Source organism: Ictidomys tridecemlineatus, chromosome 11 (genome assembly GCF_052094955.1).
Source record: "Ictidomys tridecemlineatus isolate mIctTri1 chromosome 11, mIctTri1.hap1, whole genome shotgun sequence".
Taxonomy (NCBI): domain Eukaryota; kingdom Metazoa; phylum Chordata; class Mammalia; order Rodentia; family Sciuridae; genus Ictidomys; species Ictidomys tridecemlineatus.
The window spans coordinates 120,721,096-120,742,585 of record NC_135487.1 but is presented as its reverse complement, the minus strand read 5'-3'; the positions used below and the strand labels follow the sequence as shown (position 1 = coordinate 120,742,585).

The 21,490-nt window shown below is 35.9% G+C and overlaps 2 protein-coding genes across 2 annotated transcripts; one reads left to right on the top strand and one right to left on the bottom strand.

The window, feature by feature from the left end:
- Positions 1–247: 247 nt before the first annotated feature.
- LOC101973019 (olfactory receptor 6K3) lies at positions 248–1,217 on the bottom strand. Its single transcript, XM_005339398.2, has one exon. It carries the CDS (start codon positions 1,209–1,211, stop codon positions 264–266), a length of 948 nt encoding a protein of 315 aa, XP_005339455.2. The 5' UTR covers positions 1,212–1,217; the 3' UTR covers positions 248–263.
- Positions 1,218–13,623: 12,406 nt separating this feature from the next.
- Positions 13,624–14,583, top strand: Or6k6 (olfactory receptor family 6 subfamily K member 6). Its single transcript, XM_005339397.2, has one exon. The coding sequence runs from the start codon at positions 13,624–13,626 to the stop codon at positions 14,581–14,583; it is 960 nt and encodes a 319-aa protein (XP_005339454.1).
- The last annotated feature ends 6,907 nt before the right edge of the window (positions 14,584–21,490 follow it).

The window sequence follows — 21,490 nt, the reverse complement described above, 5'->3', positions numbered from 1 at the left end:
GATGACCCTACACTATTTGTGGTTGCAAAGCAGAGCAAATATTCATTATAATCTGTGAATGATAAAAGGAGAGGTACATCTGCAGGAGACTTCCTCTATGAGATCCAACAATCGTTCTTAAGTTGGAAAATTGGAAAGAACACCCAATCAGCAACATAAAAACAAAACATGCACTAAAAATCTACAGTAATTTTAGAAACCAATTTGCTAGCATTTTGAACTTATGTAGATGATTTCTCTCAACAGATCAGGGTGAATTCCCACTAGTTCCCAGAGACACTGAACATGTTTTGAGAACAGAACATTTTTTCAATAGCTTTTTTCATATCTTTGTTCCTCAAACTATAGATTATTGGGTTGAAAAATGGGGCGAGAACAGCAAACATGAATGCAATGGCTTTGTCCAGTAGTGGTGGGAATGTGACAGAGAAGCGCAGATACATGAGTGTCACGCTGCCAAAAAACAGCAAGAAAATGGTAACGTGGGCTGCACAAGTGGAGAAAGCCTTGCGACGGCTCTCTCCCGAGGGAATCCTCAGAATCACAGTGATGATTCTTAAATAGGAAAGGGTGATCACAGAAATGGAGGTGAGGATGGAGACGGCGTGGATCACATCTTCAACCAGAATCATGGAAGTGTCTGTACATGCCAAGCTCAGCACAGGCTCAAAGTCACAGAAGAGTTGATGGATTTGCTTGGGACCACAGAAGGGAAGAGTAGAAATCCACACAATCTCTGGCAGCAACATAAGGAAGCCAAAGATGCAGGAGCCAGAGGACAGCTGGATGCAGAGCCTAGGGGTCATAATGACTGCATAGCGGAGGGGGTGACAGATGGCCACGTACCTGTCGATGGCCATCACTGTGAGGACGAGACCTTCTGTGACCCCGAGTGAATGGAAAAAATACATCTGCAAGAGGCAGCCAACCAGCGTGATGGTCTTCTGTTCGCTGACGAGGTTGGAGAGCATTTTGGGAATGGTCACCGTGGTGTACCAAATCTCCAGGAAGGAGAAGACGCTGATGAAATAGTACATGGGATTGTGCAGGCGGACATCTAGCCTGACAGCCAAGAAGATTATGAAATTTCCCACGATGATGAACATGTAAATAAAGAGCAAAGGGATGAAGAATAAGAGGCTGCCTTTCTCAAACGGAGGGAAATCAGAGAAGTAAAATTCAGTCACCATTGTCTGATTCTCCTGGTCCATATTTCCAGTGGTTTCCCTTGTGGGCTGAAGGAATAAAACACAGTCAGAATTCCAAGTATATTCAAAGAACAAATAGAAACTCCTTTTAAGCCAGCTGAACAGCTTTGAAAGTAGCTATTGAAAAAAACATTTTGTCATCAGTTGTTTTGCAAATTATAATGGAATTCTGTCAAATTTGCCAATGATTTTTTTTTTAGTAATAACATATTATGTTATCAACTATTCTGTTAGGCAACAGTTGGCGATTTAGACATATAAGTTGGTATAAATGCTTCCGAGTGGCCAACTGGCAGTTTTAATTATGAGCCTTAAAACTATTTAGAGCCTGCCTTTCACTGTGTGGTCTAAACAAAAATTACATATAATAATGATGTACAATTGTGTCTCTAAATATAAAATTAAAAGGGCTGCAGATGTGCCTCGGTGGTTGTGCACACCTGGGTTCAATACACTGTACTAAACAAAAGTGATGTATAAAGATATTCAATGGAATATTAGTTAGAATATAACTTACCTTAAAAAGTGAGAGCCTAGACCCATGGGATATGTATGCAACTTAATCTGATCTACAATGTAAGGGGGTTAGTTAATGCTTGAAATAAACTAATCTAGAAATCACATTCTAAGAGTAGTTTGTGGACCTTTGCAAGATTTTAATAAGCAGTTCATATCCAGAGGCAGGTTTGGCAAGAGCTTCAAATATCCTCAACTGCACGCACACTACAGAGTTCATTAACTAAAGTACATCACCTTTTGTCAGGTTTGGCACTGTTAATATTCTAAACCAGATGACTCTTTACCTGGGAAGAGAAGAAGTAGTCCTTTGTATTACAGGATATTGAGCAACACCCTCTTCAACCCCATACATGTCAGTAGATCAGGTCCCCATCCTAGGGAAGACAACTAATATAGCTCCACAAGTTGTTAAATATCCCCGCAGGAGAGATGTGTGCAGTGCAGAATCACTAGAATACAAAGAAAAAAAATTATGAAAAACCTGCTTCTTCAAACTCACCACAATTGTATTTCTTTAATAAAATTTGTATTTGTTTAATATTTGCATTTCTTTAATAAAATTTCCACTTTAAAAATAGATGTTCATAAGAAAAAATAATTTTTGGTATGATTGTTTCTTGTGTTAATTACTCTTACCTGGACTCATCATTTTCAAACTTGCCTCACTCCAGTTTATTGTCACTCAGGTACTGGAGTAATAGTTCTTAAATGAGAGGTTGTCGATTCAATGTCTGAAAACCTTGTTCAGGTATTGGCTCTCTAAAGGTTTCCAAATTAAATCTGAACTCCTAAGCACGATTAATAATATGACCCTATATTGTATTTTAGGGTACGTTTAACCTCAGTATATTTTCCTATTATGACAGACAATAATACACGTATAGTCATTCTTTTCTCCTTTTCCTGAGGCAATTGGGAAATAAACAGGAAACTAGTCTCATGCTCTATACTGAGTACACTTTGATATTAAAAAATTGAAATCTGGAAAAAGGAAAACTTGACAGATTTTTAGGGACTAAGTCAGGATAGAAATCAGATGCAAAGAGATACATGGTTTTCCTTTCCACCAAAGGGATGAAAAACTTGTTTTTATTACAGAGTGCCACATAAACAGAGATGGGGGAAAGATAAGGAAAAAAAAGATGCATAGAGGAAGACAATTTGATATAGATGCTTGTGAACTAAAATACACCTAGTAGGACTCATATTTCATGGGGGAATAGATAGCCCAGCATCTCAGCTAGTAAGCTCCATTGGTTGTTTGGCATTCCTTTATTCTTAAGGACCTTTCCTGACTCCTCTATACAAAATGGAAGCATCTTGCATTACAATTTAACCTAGAAATTATTAAAGGCAAGAAGAGTCGTAGAGTTAATAACCCAGATAAAAATTTAAAAGATAATTTATCCAGGAATTGATTTTATGATTCTCTCTACTTCTGTCTTACAAACTTACCACCCCAATCCCTGAGCTATGGCACTTCCTCCTGCCTAATGTGTTTTTGAAAATTTAACAGTTTCTACAAAGTATTCTTTTTAAGTTCAAAAGTAAATCTCTCTCTCTCTCTCTCTCTCTCTCTCTCTATATATATATATATATATATATATATATATATATATATACACACACACACACACACACACACACACATATACACAGTGTGCGTGTGTGTGTGTGTGTGTGTGTGTATACCCAAAGTGCAAAACCCACCTTTCATCTCATACCTACCTCTTCTAGAAAACTGCTTCCCCAATAGACTGTTCTGCAGTCCAACAAATAGGAAGGTTATAACCACAACCACAACCCTGGGTCCCTCTGGGAAGAGCCCAGTGGAGAAAAGCTGTCTTCTGAAGCATCTTCCCCAGCGCCTAAAGCAAGCAAGGCAAGTCCCATGGGTTTAATTAGGTAATACTTTTTGCCACACTTCCACTTCATTAGGTCCACACATCTACAAGAAGCTACTTTATAAGTCAGAATAGAAATCAGATGCAAAGAGATACTTGTTTTTTTCTTTCCACCAAAAGGGATGAAAAAATTGTTTTTATTACAAAGTGCCATATAAACAGAGATGGGGGAAAGATTAGAAAGAAAGGAATCATCAACAACCAAAATGTGGTTCTAAGACCAAAGGATTTTCTCCATTTGTCAATAAAACAGCTGCAGAACACAGCACAACCCTAAGGTCTTGTATAGAAGATTCAGCCTGATAGAGCTTAGTAGAACTACAGAAGGATCCAGGGGCCACAGGGCCATGAGCAGTAGTGACAGGAGGGAAGCGCTCCCATAAGATTTCACAGGCTTCAGTGGTCCCAGAGCAGATATCTCCAAGGCACTGAGGTCAAGAAAGAATTAAGGATGAATTTCCATTATATGAAAAATTTATTGATGAGCAGATATGAACTAGCTCATAGAGACCCCTGGGATTGGAAAAGTCCTTCATATGACGGGTGAAGAATACAAGAAAAGAGATATTTTTCTGTTTTTTGTTAGTTTAATTTTTCCTCTTTTTAAAAATTATATCTAATACTTAACTTCAACTGGGTAAAGCCAGAAGAAAAACAAAAAACACTTAAATTTATTTCTTTAAAAAATATAGGCATAAAGTATTACATATCAAATGGAGTAATAGCAGAGGATACGGAAAGGAAATAGAATTTGAAAATATGATTGAAATTAAAAAAAAAATCTTTTGGGATGTGAATATGTATAATAAAAAGAAAGAAGTGGGACCAGAAATGACTCTTGACTCTGAATGACTAGATTGTTTTTTTAAAGTTGATTTAAAGGAGAGACTTTCAATAAGCATTTGATGAATGAGTGAACCAAGTTTAAGACTCAGGTAGTGATGTAAAGACAGGCCAATTTGTAGCCATACACATTTACCTTCTGCACTCTGGTTCCTCTCAAAGAGAGCTACCATCTCTTTAAGGTCATTCCTCCCTTGTTCCCTAAAGCTTCGCGTCTCATCTTATGCAGAGACATAGCTTCTTCAGTTATCTTACTCGGCTATGTATCCTTGAGTTTGTTCTCTGTAGCTGGTCATCCAGTAAGCTTGTGAATATGTTCAGGTATGTGTATCTCAAAGCATTAAACCCTTCTTCTACTCACTGCGCCCTTGAGGCTGTTCTACTACCTTTATTCTCCCTTTTCTTATGTATGTCAAAAATGCAGGGGCTCGGGATGTGGCTCAAGTGGTAGTGCGCTCTCCTGGCATGCATGAAGTACTGAGTCTGATCCTCAGCACCACATAAAAATAAGATAAAAATGTTGTGTCCATCTAAAACTAAAAAAAAAAAAATGTAGCTTATTCTTTTATTTTATTTTTTCTCTATTTCTTTTATCACTTTTTTTTTGGTCAAACCTGTGACCCCCACTTAAGAGAGATAACATTATTAGTACTTTAATAATATATGTTCCTTTTCAATCTGTTTCCTCCCATTTTACATATTACCATTAACCTGAATTTTGTGCTTATTATTTTATTGAGCGCATTTCCCATAGGAAAAAAACAAAGTACTGTTTAGCTTTGCCTATTTACATAGTATCATATTTGAGGCATTACTCAACATCATGTGTTTGAAAATCATTCATGGCCATGTAATTTACTGGAACTTTAAAAGAAAATCACTGCTGTCTTATATGAATTTGAATTTTTTATCATTCTTTATCTATAAACATTTTATTGTAGCATATTTGCACCTCAGCTTTAGTAGCCACTTTCAAATTTTTCACTAGGGTTGTCCACTATCTATTTTGCATACATTTTTTAATTCTTACTATTCTTTTGTAACATCCTGTATAGCCCTATTCTTATAATTATTTATTATAAAACAATAAGCTATTTTTTGGATATTTCCCTACTTATCACTGAGGATGAACATTTTCCATATATATTTTTTCTTTATTCTTAATCATTATTTTTTCTTATCAATTGGATGGAACTCTTTATATATTCTGAATAGTAATTATTGCAAGGTATACATGTTACAAATGAGACTCCTAGTGTGTACCTTATCTCTTCACTTTATGATGACATTTGTGAATGGCAATATTAATGATACTAATATTAATATCATTGAGTTTATTAGTCTTTTTATGATGAAAATTATATTCTTTTATTAGGCAAAAATATGTATAATACATATTACATGTTATGCATATATACAAATACATGCATAGGCAAGCAAAATATGTCCTTAATTATAATAGTAATAATTATACCCTTACTTATAAAAGCATTATTTTTAAATAGTATGATACCTCTCACTATAAGACAAAGAAAGAAATTGTTATATATTCATGTAACAATAAATGTTAAAATCAATGTTATTTAGAAATTTCAGAGGATAGCTACTGATTCACACAACAACATGGAAACTTTTTTAAGTTCTTGAGTTAAAGAAGGCAAAAGACTGTATATATTCTGATTCCATTTTATCTTCAGTAATCTAATAAGATAGGAAACAAAATAGGGGTTATCTCTAGAAAATGGGAAGAAAGGACTGGAGATATATATTCTTGGGGGGAAAAAGGCAATGTCTATACCTTAGGAAACTCATCAAGCGGTGTTGTTAATGTTTTAATGTATAAATATATCTCAATTAAAAAACTGAACAAAAAAATTTGACAATATATATTTTTTTTTGTAATTCATCAAATAAACATGATTGGCTCTTAGAACCTAGACAATTCCTGGCCATTTACTAGTCTTATTTTTTTTTTCTGAATCAATATGCTCCACTTACATAGTAAAGAGATGCCATGTGATGTGTCAATATGTATAAACAGTATAATATTTAAATCAGGTAAAACATACCTATCTTCTCAAACATCTATAATTTATTCATACTAACAAATGTTTAATATACCTCCATGTGGCTTTTTGAGTAAAACAGTGAATAAGTATTATCTATAGTCACATCATTGTGCAATATTGCACCAGTACTTTTTACTCCTCTCTGTCAATGAGCACCTATTGGTATCCATTGAAAAATTTTTCCCCCTCCTGCCTTCCCACTTGCTCTTCCAAGCCTCTAGTAACAAACATTCTGCTCTGAACTTCATTGAAATAAACTTTTTCATATTCCACATATGAGTGAGATCATACAGTACTAGTCTTTTTGTTCTTGGCTTATTTCACTAAACATAAGGATCTCCTATTTCATCCATGTTCTAACAAATGACAGGATTTCATTCCTTTTTATTCAATTGTACACATATATATATATATATTGTATTTTCCTCACGAATTCATCAGTTGATGGACACGTAAATTAACTTGAAATCTTGTCAATGTGAATAGTGCTACAGTGAACATAGAAGAGTGTATGTCTCTTTAATATTCTGATTTTATTTCCTTTTGCAAAAAACACACTGTATCAAGATTATATAGTAGTTTTATTTTTTATTTTTTGAGGAACCTCCTTACTCTTTTTCATGATGGTAATACTAATTCACATTCCTACAAACAGTGGGAAAAGGACCCCCCTTTCTCCACAATCCTCACCGCCACGTGTTATCTGTTGTCTTTTTGATCATAGCAATTCTTGCCAGAGCAAGATGGTATTTTTTTATGGTTTTGATTTGCATTTCCCTGATGATTAATGATATTGAGCATTTTTTTCATGTATTTTTTGGTCATTTATGTCTTCCTTTGAGAAATGACTATTTAGGTCTATTATAATTTTTAAATGATTGTTTGATTCCTTTTGATTTGCATTTTGTAGTTACTTATGTATTGTGGATATCAACCTTTGCCCAAATTATATCTTGTAAATCCTTTTTTTTTTTTACCATTCTATAGGTTGCCTCTTTGACTCTGTTATTTGCTTCCTTTTTTTAAGACTTTCTACTTGTCTTTTTGCTTTTATTTCCTTGCTTCTGCAATTTTGTACTAAAAACAAATCACACACACAAAAAAATCTTGGCCTGTTCCAATTTCCTGAATAATTTTCTCTAGTTGTTCTTCTAATAGTTTCATTGTTTCTCATCTTTTATGTAAGTCTTCAATTCATTTTGAGTTGATTATTTTTTATCTGATGGATGATAGAAATCTAGTCTCTTGTGGTATGTATATATACATTAAATTAAGAACTTTTTTTTACTTTTTATAAATCTCCTAAATTTCATTCTAAATACTAAATTTTACTTTTATGTTAAATTTTTAAACTATCTGTAGTCGATTTTGTGGAAACGTAATGAAGTTTGGATACAATTTTATTTTATTTTTGCCCCATATGTTAAGAGAAAAATTCCAGCAGTGTTTATTAAACATTTGTATTAGGCAGGTTCTCCAGAGGAACAGAATCAACAGTAAGTACAATTATAAAAAGAGGACATACTAGGTGGCCTTACATAACTCTGCAGACTGGAGAGCTGGAAAAATCAGTGGTTGTGTAGTCCAAGAGACTGAAGCCTCAGAGGGTCCACAGTGCTACCCTAGTCTGAGACTTGAGGCTTCTAGAGAATCACTGGCAGAGTCTGCTTTGGAAAATGAAGAAGCAAGAGTTCAATATCCTCAGACAATTGCAGGAGCAATCAAGAACCCAGTCAAGAAGAATCAAGCTTGCATCAGCTGCCACTTCCTTTTTCTTCCAATTTTTATTCCATCGAAGCCATCATCCTATTGGACAGTGCTGCCCACACTTAGGGAGGGTCTCCATTTCAGTTGGCTATTACACATGCCATTCATTCCTAGACACACCCTTATCAACACACCCATAATCCCCAGCATCTCTTCATCCAATCAAGTTAACAATTCCAATTGACCATTACAACATTGCTTGCTCTCTTTCCCTGCAGACTATTGTTTCACCTAAGACCCTTTTTTCCCAGTCATCTGCTCTATCTCCTCTACCATAGGTCAAATTTCATGTTTCTTTTTTCATGTACATTGACTTATTTTCTCCAACTGGTATTTTATAATACCACTTTATAATGACCTTTGATATACAACTGGAAAACCCTCACCATTTTAATCTTCCTCAGAATGACCTTTTCTGCTCCTCCTTATCCAAAATGGGAGGTTGACTGAAAATGCACTGACGTTAAAGATAGATTTGTTATGATTGGCATATTTATGTTACTGAGACACTCTGCTTATTAAAACGGTATCTATCAATTTATTTAGGTTTTAGTTCAATGCTTTGTTTATATTTCAAGTGGTATTATCTTTATTATAATTTCCATTGACTAGAGGCATATTATAGTTGAATTATTAAACATATTGGTTTGTATCGATCTACTTGCTGAATCTCTTAAAATTTATTTTTATATTCTTCTGGAAGATTCTATGTAAAATTTCATACCATCTTTAAATAATGCTATTTCTTTGTTATAATCTTAATGCTGTGTAGTTTTTTGTGTTTTATTATTTCCAAGAAAATCTGTATTTTATTTTTAGTTTTTGTGGTAGAACTTTCTTGTCTTATTCTTTATTTTAAAGAGAGCAATAAGTATGATTTATAACTTTTAAAATATTTGACTTCTTACTATTAGAAGTGATTTTTGCCTTTTGCTAGTATATAAAGATTTTTTTCCTTTTAAAGCACAAATAGAGGCTGAAGTACATGAAATATTTTTTTTTAAAGAGAGAGTGAGAGAGGAGAGAGGGGGAGAGAGAGAGAGAGAGAATTTTTAATAATATTTATTTCTTAGTTCTCGGTGGACACAACATCTTTGTTGGTATGTGGTGCTGAGGATCGAACCTGACCTGGGCCGCACGCATGCCAGGCCAGCGCGCTACCGCTTGAGCCAAATCCCCAGCCCGAAATATTTTCTTTATTAATACAACTATACAGTTTTGCCTTTAATCAGATAACATGGTGAATAACATTAATTGGTCTTGAATCCTAACCAAATAAACATTTTTTAACAAATTTGTTTGAGGATCTGTACTTTGAAATATTTTTAATGCACCATTTACCTTTTTGGAACTTAGAATTTTTCAGAATATTTTGTTCTTTTACTCTTCACATCTAAACAGAAGCCTTCATTTCTAAAATTATAGAATAACTCTTTATTGAATACATAACTCATACAAATTTTTTTAATTGTTAAGTATAACAGAAAACATACCATGTTAATGATTTTTAAGGATACAAAAAGATTTTTAAGGGATCAAATGAAATGGGTTTAAAAACTTCTAAAAATATTTTTTTATATAATATATTTCATGTTTGTGTGTGTGTGTGTGTGTGTGTGTATATACACACTTATCAGTGGGAATGGAAATCATAGTGAAAAACAGAGGGAAGCAATGCATTCACTGATGTGCATTCCAGAGAAGCAAGACCTGTCTGAAGTCTGTTTTGAACTCCTCAGCCACCCAGGGTGCTGGCATTCAGTTTAATACTCAATTATGAGAGACAAGGCTTTGTATCCCAGGAAGCATTTGAAACCTGACCCTGGGGAATACACAATTACTGCTGACACTTTTCTCCTAATGTGTCCCTTGGAGGGAAGAGTGAGATGCACCCTTTTCTTTTAGGTATTGCATCATCTAGAGAGAAACTTCCAGGAAAGATTATTTTTCCATTCTAAATAGTCCTTGAAGAGACATCTAATAGTCCTTACAGAGACATCTATTATCCTCATCAACAAACTAGAAGGGACACGGGTGGTTGCAGAGCTTTTGCAGATCATTCTCATGGTCCCAGACAGGGTGAGTGAGTGCTGCAGACTGTTCTTGAAAGAACAACCTCTAACCAAGACTTCTCACCTGCGCCTACCCCTACTGTGCCTGCCCAAGGCTCTCCTGACGTCCTGGCTGCTGCCCTTTGGGGTAACCCCTCGTATTTTCAAAACTTTATTACGTGAGTAATTAAAGTTAGAATACTGAAACACGAAATATGTTCAGCTAACAGAAAAGGATATTGATATCTAAGTTCTTTAAGCACTGAAATTCTGAGGGAGTTTCCAAAAGTTATAAGTGCCTGGGGACTCACAGAGCAAATTACTGCATTTTTTTTAATGACTAAATTCTAAGTCATGTCTCTTTTCATTATATAAGGAATATTTGGAGACTGAGCTTCTTGGGGACTCTAAAAATCTGTCATTGTAGAAAATCCTGTAAGTCCTTTATGTGTTTCAGAAGGAAGAATAATGTTTATAGACCTTTACATAGCCCTTAAACCTATGCTAGTCATAGGCACATAGCAAAGGATCAATCAATATATATGAGTGTTAGGTGGATAAATGTATGAATGATGAATAAAGATGCAACTTTACTAGTGAGAAGGGACCCAAGCTTAGAGTCACTTATGAGCTATTTAGCACTGGACTTTTTAGCTCTTATCCGTAGCTCTGAAGCATTCTGCTCTGTGCATTCATGCTTTCTGTAATAACTACTCAATGTGGCCATTCTCTGGTGTTTGGGGCTCAGAAAATGACAGACAGTATAGAGAAGTGAATATTTCAGTCAGAGGACACTTCCAGTCTCTAACATCATTCCACTCGCAGTTCTGCCCTTCTGCTGAGCACTGTTGCTATTTCTTTTCAAAGTTTGTCTCTCCTACCTTTCCTCCTCAAAACTTGAGGGAATAGGCAAGAGGTATTTTCTATAAATTAATTTCCCTAATTCACAATGCACTCTGTGACTCTGCTCCTGACTTCTTGAAGAAAGCATACCATCTCTTTCTTCATACCTAAGACAGTCCTAAACATACAGAAGTACTCAGAGTTGGAAACCAAGAGAATGGTGTACGAATCCTGATCTGTATTCACCACTAAGGTATAAAAAATGGTAGTGGACTTCTGAGACAAATGGATCTGTCTTCTAAGTTTTTAATTTGAATCCTAGTTATGTGAATTTGGACAAATTACTTCTCTCTAGTTTCCAGTTTCCCTATCTGTAACACAATAGTAATACTCTCTGCCATAGATAGAAATAACTTAGATAAAATATTTAAGTAAAATATATAAAGACCCTAGCATCATGACCATTCCATGGGAACTCTTAGTTCATTTCTCCTGTATAAAAACTCCCTTAAAGAGTTTTCAGTTTACTTGGATGAGATAATGATGGCATATGAATATTTGAAATTCAAATAAGGAAATATTAAATGTAATAAAAGAGAAAAAAAATAAAGCACTATCAAGATTAGCCGTGAGAATTATCACTCCTGGCAGAGGATCTGAGTAAGACTTCCATGATGATGAAAATATTTAGTGGATATTGGCAGCCAGGATTCCAACAGAAGGAGATCACAAGAAAATAGAAGAAATTAATGACATCAGCAAAAACTGAAATGCAGGATCTTGGTCCTATTTAGTCAAGTTATTAAGTACATAGAAGGAATATTTGTTTCTGAAATTTAATTGGAACCACATTAGAGATAATCAGGATAAGAGTTCTGAGTTTTATTATTAAATTTTTTTTTAGAAAAAATAGGCATGAAAACTCCTGTTTGGGAAAATATATTTGAAGAATGATTCCTTTGAGGTAAGAATACTAGTGAAAAGATGTTAAAATAGTCAAGGTACAAGGCAGTACTTACTAAGGTCACTAACTCAAGTTAGCCTTGCGAAAAGTTTAGTCGTTCTTTCTCCCCAGAAGTAGACGCTGTTCTGGTTTCCATTAAAATTGATTTTTTTGACACTTTTTCCTCCCTGTGACAGCCATTGTGGTGCTAGAAGTGAGTTTTTTTTTTTATTCAGAATGATTTGCATTCTTTTGTTCTTAGGTATGGCTTTTGAAGGAAGGATGGATGTTCAGGGTAGAGTTAAGTGACTATCCAGAATGGCCACAGTCAGGTGCAGGGTTCTGGAGAAGAGATGCCTGACTGGAGCAATTATCACAACAACCGGTGACAGAGGAGGAGAAGGGAAAGTCACAGAGAAAGCAGAGAATGTGAGAAGGAATTTCCTTATGTCGGATACTTACCATGTGATGATAAACAGACATGCTAATATGAAACCAGGGAGAAAAGACAGACAGAGGGTTAAAGATGAGCACTTCAGCCAGACTGAGGCTACAGATCAGGGCTGGGAAAGATGGGCAAAGTGAATAGAGAACTATTGGGAGAAGGGCTCCTGATTGTGTCTGCATTGTTAATTTTTTTAAAAAATTTTTTTCTTAATATATACACACACACACGAATAAATATATGTTTCCAGTGCTAGGAGTTGAACCCAGGGGCACTTCACACTGAGCCACATCCCCAGCCCCTTTTACTTTTTATTTTAACATAAAGTATCCCATTATCAGCTTTAAGTTACAGATAACAAAAAGGAGTGATTTTTCTTTTCTAATAATTTTTGATGCATTATAACTGTACATAACAGTGGGATTCACTGGAGCATATTTATGATGCACACAATTTGGTCAATTTTAATCCCCAGCTCCTTCTCTTTCTCTCCCTTCCTCCCCTCCCTTCCTCTGTTCTACTGATCTCCTTTTTGTTTCCGTGAGATCCATCCCCTACCCTGTTTCACTTCCCTTTTTTAATCTAGCTCCCACACATGAGAGAAAACGAACCAACTTTGACTTTCTGAGACTGGCTTACTTTACTTAACATGATGCTATAGCGCTCCATCTGCTTACCAGCACATCACAGAATTTCATTATTTTTATGGCTAGATAAAACTGTATTGTGTGAACATACCATATTTTCTATATCCATTCATCTCTTATGGAAACTAGGCTCATTGCATAACTTGCTTATTGTGAATTGTGCTGCTATAAAAATCATGGGTATACATGCATCGCTATCACATGCTGACTTTAATTCTTTAGGGTAAATACCAAGAAGGGAAGAAAGCTGGATCATATGGTGATTCCATTCCTAGCCTTTTGAAGAATCTCTGTACCGATCTCCAGGGTGGTTGTACTAATTTACAATGGGTAATCAACGTTTTAATTCTAAAAGTTTCATTATTTCTTGTCTTCCCTTTACAGATGACACAATGGATGACCAGTGAGAATCAAACAATGGTTACAGAGTTCCTCTTCTCTATTTTTCCACATCTGCATGAAGGTGGCCTCTTATTCTTTGTTCCCTTACTTATTGTCTATGTATTTATCATAACTGGGAACCTAGTGATAGTCATTGTTGTCCAGTTGGACACTGCCCTGCGTACCCCCATGTATTTCTTCATCAGTGTCCTTTCCTTCCTGGAGATCTGGTATACCACAACCACCATCCCCAAGATGCTCTCCAACCTCGTCAGTGAGCAGAAAACCATCTCTCTGGCTGGCTGCCTCATGCAGATGTACTTCTTCCACTCATTAGGTATCACAGAAGGCTGTGTCCTGACAGCAATGGCCATTGACAGGTACATAGCTATCTGCCATCCTCTCCGGTACCCAACCATCATGACCCCCAGACTCTGTATCCAACTGACAGCTGGATCCTGTCTCTGTGGCTTTCTCCTTGTGCTCCCTGAGATTGCATGGATGGCTACACTCCCTTTCTGTGGTTCCAACCAGATCCATCAGATCTTCTGTGACTTCACACCTGTGCTAAGCTTGGCCTGCACAGATACCTCCCTGGTGGTCATTGTGGATGCCATCCATGCCGTGGAGATCCTGGCCTCCTTCCTGGTCATCGCCCTGTCCTACATCCGGATCATCGTGGTGATTCTGGCCATGCCCTCCGCCGAGGGTCGTCACAAGGCCTTTTCCACCTGCGCCGCCCACCTGGCTGTGTTCTTGCTATTTTTTGGCAGCGTGGCTGTCATGTATTTGCGATTCTCAGCCACCTACTCAGTGTTCTGGGACACAACAATCGCTGCCACTTTTGTTATCCTCGCCCCCTTCCTCAACCCCATTATTTACAGCCTGAGAAACAAGGACATGAAAGATGCTATCAGGAGGCTTTTATGCAGCCAGAAGAAAGCTGATAGGGCTGGGAGATAGAGCCTGGAGACTGTGACAAGTCTCCTGGAAGTTCAGAATTTTGCTCTTCCTTGTCTTGCTCATGGTTATGCTCGTTTCTATAATCCACAGGGACTTGTTCTCGTATTATTAATAAAAACCATAAACTGCCACCCCCAGGTCATGGGTGGCAGCTCCACAGTCTGTCTACAGCAATGCACACCAGGCTTAGGGTAGCTGAAGGGCTATCTGTGGGTTCTCGTGTTTTATAGCACAAGTCAGCCTCTTCCTCATGCTCTGCCAGCTGGAGACCTGCCCTTCCTGTCTGTCATTCCACATGCTGGTGAGATCAGGGTGGATCAGGGTGCAGAATAGAAAAGACACCACAGACAGAATGGATCTGAAAATTGCTTCTGTTAACTTTCTCTCTTTTGCCTTTCCAGCAATGAATCCCCGTCACCCAGCGTCCCACATAAAGTTTCTTGACACGAGAGAAAAGTTTCTCCACTTTGACTTTATTTAATCCACAAGTTCAATCCAGCAACTGTATACTGATCGCTTACATGATGCGCTACACAATTTTAGGTCTGAAGGAGTTTCACAAAAATTAATGACATAAATAGTCTATTTCTCTGTAGTTCACATGACTTATTAAAATATTTCCATCTGTGTGAAAACTCTTAGAATTTAAAATACACTGAATAATCATCATTATTTATATGTGTAAAATAAAACTCAAAAAAGTTTAGTTACCTTTGCCTAAGGTTATCCATGAATTTGATGAAAAAAGATGGGGCTTAACCTCATCTCTACTGCATTTACTTACAATAAACATATGGTCTCACTTAATCTACTTGATGTTCAGAAACTAAATTATATGATTTTTTTTCTCAGAAATAATTTCTACCAAACCGATAAATTCTCAGTGCATCCTGGGAGTCAATGTTTATTTTTTTTTCCACTGTAGAGTTCCCAGATCCCAGATGATTGTGGACCATAGAAACACTTTCAAACCATTGTGTTCAAGGAACACAATTTATACCCTTTCTGCCACTAAATTGTGCCATTTTGGATTATGTACTTAATCTTCTGGCCTTCAGTTTCCTATTCTGTATTTATGTTCTTGGATTAAATCAGTGAGTTCCCAATCTGATTGATCATCAGAATTTATGACAGAAAAGATCTAAAAATTATAAGGAGACTGACTCATAGTGGGGTAGGGAGCGGGAGCATGGGAGGAATAGATGAACTCTAGATAGGGCAGAGGGGTGGGAGGGAAAAGGAGAGGGCAGGGGATTAGCAAGGATGGTGGAATGTGATCATCATCCAAAGTACATGTATGAAGACCAGAATTGGGTGTCAAAATACTTTATATACAACCAGAGATATGGAAAATTGTGCCGTATACATGTAATAAGAATTGTAATGCTGTCATTTCTTTTTTTTAAAAAATCATTAAAAAATAAATAAAAATAAAAATACTTAAAGGTGAAGCCCAAACATTCACCTTTCTGAAAATCTCCAAAGAAAATTCTGATGTTGGGTAATATTTAGGAACAACTGGATCAGATGATCACTTAAGATCATTTCTAGTCCCAATGCTTATTAATATTCATAAGAACTGAAGTTTTTTGACAATATTTGAGTCTGTGCTAAAAAATTGTGATGTGTTCTCTCATATATTATCACAACAATCTCATGAAATAAATATTAACCTCTGTCTTTGTTTTCAAATAAGAAAGAGAAAAAAACAGAATTTCAATAATTAAATCAAATATGCAGAGCTAACTATTAGGAATTCAGGACAGAAACTCAACTATGTCTGGTCCCAGAGCTAGGTAATTACTGACTATGATCTTGTATCTATTCCACAAAAATTGCATTCTGATCACTAAATCTTAGAAGAGTTCCAAAGGAAATATGGTCTTCAATGAGTAAATGCGATGACTACTAATTATAATAACTAAAATGTCAAGAAGAATCTCACTCCTCCGGTCTTCAGCATATATTATTATACTAACTCTACACCAGACAGTCTCTCAAGTGTAGCAAATTCATGCGGAAGGTCTCATATGAGCAGTCTTAGCCTTTGGCAGCATCAGAATTAATAAATCATTATTGATATTTATAAGAATATCATTGACCATCAAATTCACTGTCTTCCTGATCGTGAGACGGAAGGGTCCTTATAGATTGTTTTCAATTCTTTTAATTCGAGCCCCTTTCTGTGCTCCCTTCTCTCTCTCAAAACCTATGGAAGCATACAAAACAGAGATAAAGGGGTCAATATACAATGTCAGTAAAGATGGATGGTTTATAAATATTATCTCCCATTCTATAGTTTTTCTCTCTCCTCTCCTCTCCCCTCCTGTCTTTACCCTCTCCTCTCTTCCTCCTTTCCACCCCCCTCCTCGTCCTCCTCCTCCTTCCTCCCCTTTCCTCCCCCTCCCCTGCTCTCTCTCCCACTCCTCCTCCTTTTTTCTTTCTTTCTTCCCCACCCCACTTCCCTTCTTTTTGGTATTAGGGGTTGAACCCAGGAGTGCTTTACTACTGAGTTACATTCTCAGCACTTTTTCCTGTTTTGAGACAGGGTCTCACTAAATGACCCTCACACTTGTGATTTTCCTGTCTCGGCCTCTCCAGTGCTTGGGATTACAGGTGTGCACCACCACACCTGGCTGAACACTGATTCTTTCCACAAGGATTTCCATAAATGTTAGGGGCTACAACTCAAAAATATTTATTTTGAACACTTTGCCCACTACTTCTCAACCTTGGTCCTAATATGGCAATCTTCAAAATATTTTTGTACTGATGTCAGAACCAATATCAGGCCTTATTTTGATATGACTTATTTTTTTTCCTTGCTGTTAATTTTTTTTTCGGTTTGTTCATTTATCACTGAAGTAAGAGTCACAGATAGCAGGATTAAGGTTTCTTTAACCTCCTCAATGTCAAGATATTCTGCATAGCATTTTGCAAGTTATCTATTATCTAAGCTGTCCTCTTGATTAGTAGAAGAGCTGACTGACAGACTGGGCTTCCAGGGAGTAAGTTGGGTTAATACCCACGAGAGCAAAGGAAACAGAGAGAAAAGGTACAGACTTTGATGTCAATGTACGATGACAGTAAAGATGCATGGTTTGCAAATGTTCTCTCCCATTCTGTAGAATGTCTCTTTACTGCATCATGGAGATTTTCCCCAATGTTTTCATTCATCTACAGGTTTTATCTTTGCTTCATTTTGGCTGGATTTTTTTTAATATAGGGCAATATAAGGAACCAATTTCACTTTTCTGCATGTGTAAATCCAGTTTTCCCAGCCCAATTTCTTGTGTGCTTTTGATCCCTTATCAAAGATCAGCTAACCATGAGTGTGTGGATTTATAGCTTACCCAATCTGTCACATTGATTGACATGCCTGCTTTTCGACATAATTTTCCACATGATATGTCACTACTATGCTATATGAATTATAATAGGTTTGTAGTATATTTTGAAATTGGGCAGTGTGATGTTTCCAGCTTTGTGTTCAAGATTACTTTGGCTATTCAGCATCTTTCATGGTCTATAAAAATTTTAAGAAGGATTTTTCTGTTTTTGTAAACAATGCCACTGGGATTTTGATAGGATTTACATGAAATTTGTAGATCAAATTGGGTAATATGAACATTTAGCAATATTAATTCTTTCTTACTAGGTATGATGGTGCATACCTGTAATCCTAGAAATTCTGCAGGATGAGGCAGGAGTATAACAAGTTGGAGACCAGCCTCAGCAATTTCATAAGACTCTAAGCAACTGAGACCTTATCTCAAAAAAATAAAAAATAAAAAGAACTGGACCATAGTTTATTATGGCACACATATCCCCATTGCCAGGTTCTGCTATATATTTATATATATGTACATATAAATTAATAAATATGTATGTATAAATAAATATGTATATATATGAACACATCATTTTATATTTTTATCTTCTTCAATTCATTTATTAATGAATAAACATAGTTTGCTTATCTGATCCTGCCTTGATGGACAATTGGGTTGCACTGCTGTAAATAATGATGCTATAAACATTCATGTATAAGCTTTTGTGTGGATATATATTTTCATTTTTTTAGGCACATTTAGGTAGAATTTCTGGATCATTTGATAACTCTATATTTAATATTCTGAGGAACTTGCAGATGATTTTCAAAGTGGCTCTACCACCTTGCATGTACTAGCAGTGGGTGAGGGGTCTAATTTTCTATATCCTCAATAGTATATGTGGTGATTTGGCCTTTTTATTCCAGCGATTCTAGTGGATGTGTAGTGTTATTTCATTGTTGTTTTGACTTGTATTTCTCTGATAAATTATGCCCAGCATTTTTTGTGTGCATATTGGCTATTTGCATATATTCTTTTCTTTTTGTGTGGAGGGGGGCACTAGGGATTGAACCCCTGGGGGGCTCGTGCATGCAAGGCAAGCGCTCTACCAGCTGAGCTATATCCCCAGCCTCTTTTCTATTTTTATTTCTAACTGATGTATAAGAATTGCATATATTTATGAGGTGATACATACATATGTACATATACATACATATATGTCAACCACATTATCTATTCATCCATAGATGAACACCTCTAGTGATTGTGTGTATTACCTCTTTTGAATATTGCTGCAATAAACATGGGAGTGCAGTTTTTTTCAAATTATAAATATAGGGCAAGATAAGGATTTCCTTTCTTTTGAACATATTCCCAGTACTAGGATTGCTGGATCATACAGAATTCCTATTTTAAGTATTTAATGGAACCTCCATACTGATTTCCATAATGACTAGACTCATTTACATTCTACAGTGACAGTGTGTAACAGTTCTCATTCCTCTACATTTTCAGCTATTGCTAAGTGTTTTTTTTTTTTTTTTGCTTTTTGATAATAGCCATTCTAACTGGGTTGATATCTTGTTTTCTGTGGTGCATATGTTTTTAAATTTGAAATAAAGTAATTTAAAATGTCAATAAATCCTCACATATGTCAATGCCCTGAAGTGTCTCTGCCCTGTGTTTCTTCTAGTAGTCTCATAGTTTCAGGTCTTGCATTTAAGTCTTTGATTTATTTTGAATGGATGTTTTAATATGATGAATTGATGTTTCAATATGATGAAAGAGAGGGATCTAGTTTCATTCTGCATATAGATATCTAGCTTTCCCATCACCATCTACTGAGTAGACAGTTCTTTCTCCAATGTATGTTCTTGGTACCTTTGTCAAATCATTTGGCTGCAAATATATATGGCTTTATCTCTGGCTTCTTTATTCTGTTCCATGGTCTATATGTCTATTCTTGTGTATTTTGGGTTATTATAGCTTTAAAGTATGTTGTGAAGTCAGGCATCATAATACCTTGAGCTTTGTTTTGTTTTGCTCTTAATTGTTTTGGCTATTCCGGGTCTATTGTAGTAACATATGAATTTTACATTTTTTAAATTTCTGCAAAGAATGTAAATTGTATTTTGGTAGGGAATGCATTAAATATGTAGATTGCTTTCTGTTGGGTGAACATTTTAACATTAATTCAACCAGAAACAACCAGATCAACCAACCCAGGAACACAGATCATCTTTCCACTTCGAAGTCCTCTTCAGTTTCTTTCTTCATTGTTTTAGTTCACATTGTAGAGATATTTCAATATCTTGGCTAAGTTATTTTCAAGGTTTTTTGTTTGTTTTTGTTTTGTTTTTGCAACTATTATAAATAGATTTGCTTTCTTGGTTTGTTTTACAGCTTCTTTTTGTTGGATAGGATCACTTAATTCTTACACGTTAGTTTTGTATCTTACAACTTTAATAAATTTATCAGTTCTAACAAGTTTTTTGTGGAATCTTTAGATTTTTCTCTATAGGAGATCATGCCATCTGCAAATAGGGACAGTCTGATTTCCTCCTTTATTTCTTTCTCTTGCCTAATGCTCTGCTTAGGACTCCCAGTACTACATTGAGTTAAGAGGGATGGGGGGGGCATCCTTATCTTGGTCTAGATCTTAGAGAAAATACTTTCCACTTTTGCCCATGAATATTTTCTTGAAAGAAATATCTGTTCAGATTAATTGTCTATATGTAATTGTTTATATGTCTATTGTAATTGTCTATATGTAATGGGCTATTTGACATTTGACATTTTATTACTGAGTCATAAGAAAGCTTTATATGTATATATATATATATGAGAGAGAGAGTCCAATATGTATATGTATGTATGTGTATATATGTATGTGTGTGTGTGTGTGTGTGTGTGTGTGTGTGTGTGTGTATACTGGACTTAGTCCCTTATTAGATGTTTGCAAATGTTTCCTCCCATTCTGTGTGTTGTCTTTCACTTTCTTGGAGGTAACACTAACTTTTCTCACCTGCTTTTGCAGGTCCTCAGGAATCCACAATCTGGCTGCCACTACCTGTTTGTTTCCAGAGCCATAATCTATCATCTTTCTGTTACTTCCATCTCTTTTTCTTTTTTCCTTTCCTTCTCTATACTGTTTAAAGAGCCTAGGGGGATAAATTCTCTGCTCCCTTCTTGGGAGTCCCTGTCCTTGCCTTGCTCCCTGGTTTTTGCAGGTTGTGCCAACCATCTAGGCCCACGTTTCCAACTTGGTAAAATAGACATAATAATTGCTACGTTTGCTTTCATAAATGACTAATCGACTTATCCAGTTTTCAGAATAAATGTAATGTACTCAAGAAGAGAATGCATGCTTATCTTATTATCTTAATTATCTATACAGTTACCACAACTGTATAGATAATTAAGCAGAACTAATCATCAATTGTCATTTCAAAGTCTACATCCTCCACTATTTTTAAGGTACCCTAAGGGCAGGAGCTAGACAGTATTTCTTTTGCTCATCACATTGTTTAGGGCTTACCACTGTATCTGAAAAACAGTGAATCTAAATACACAGG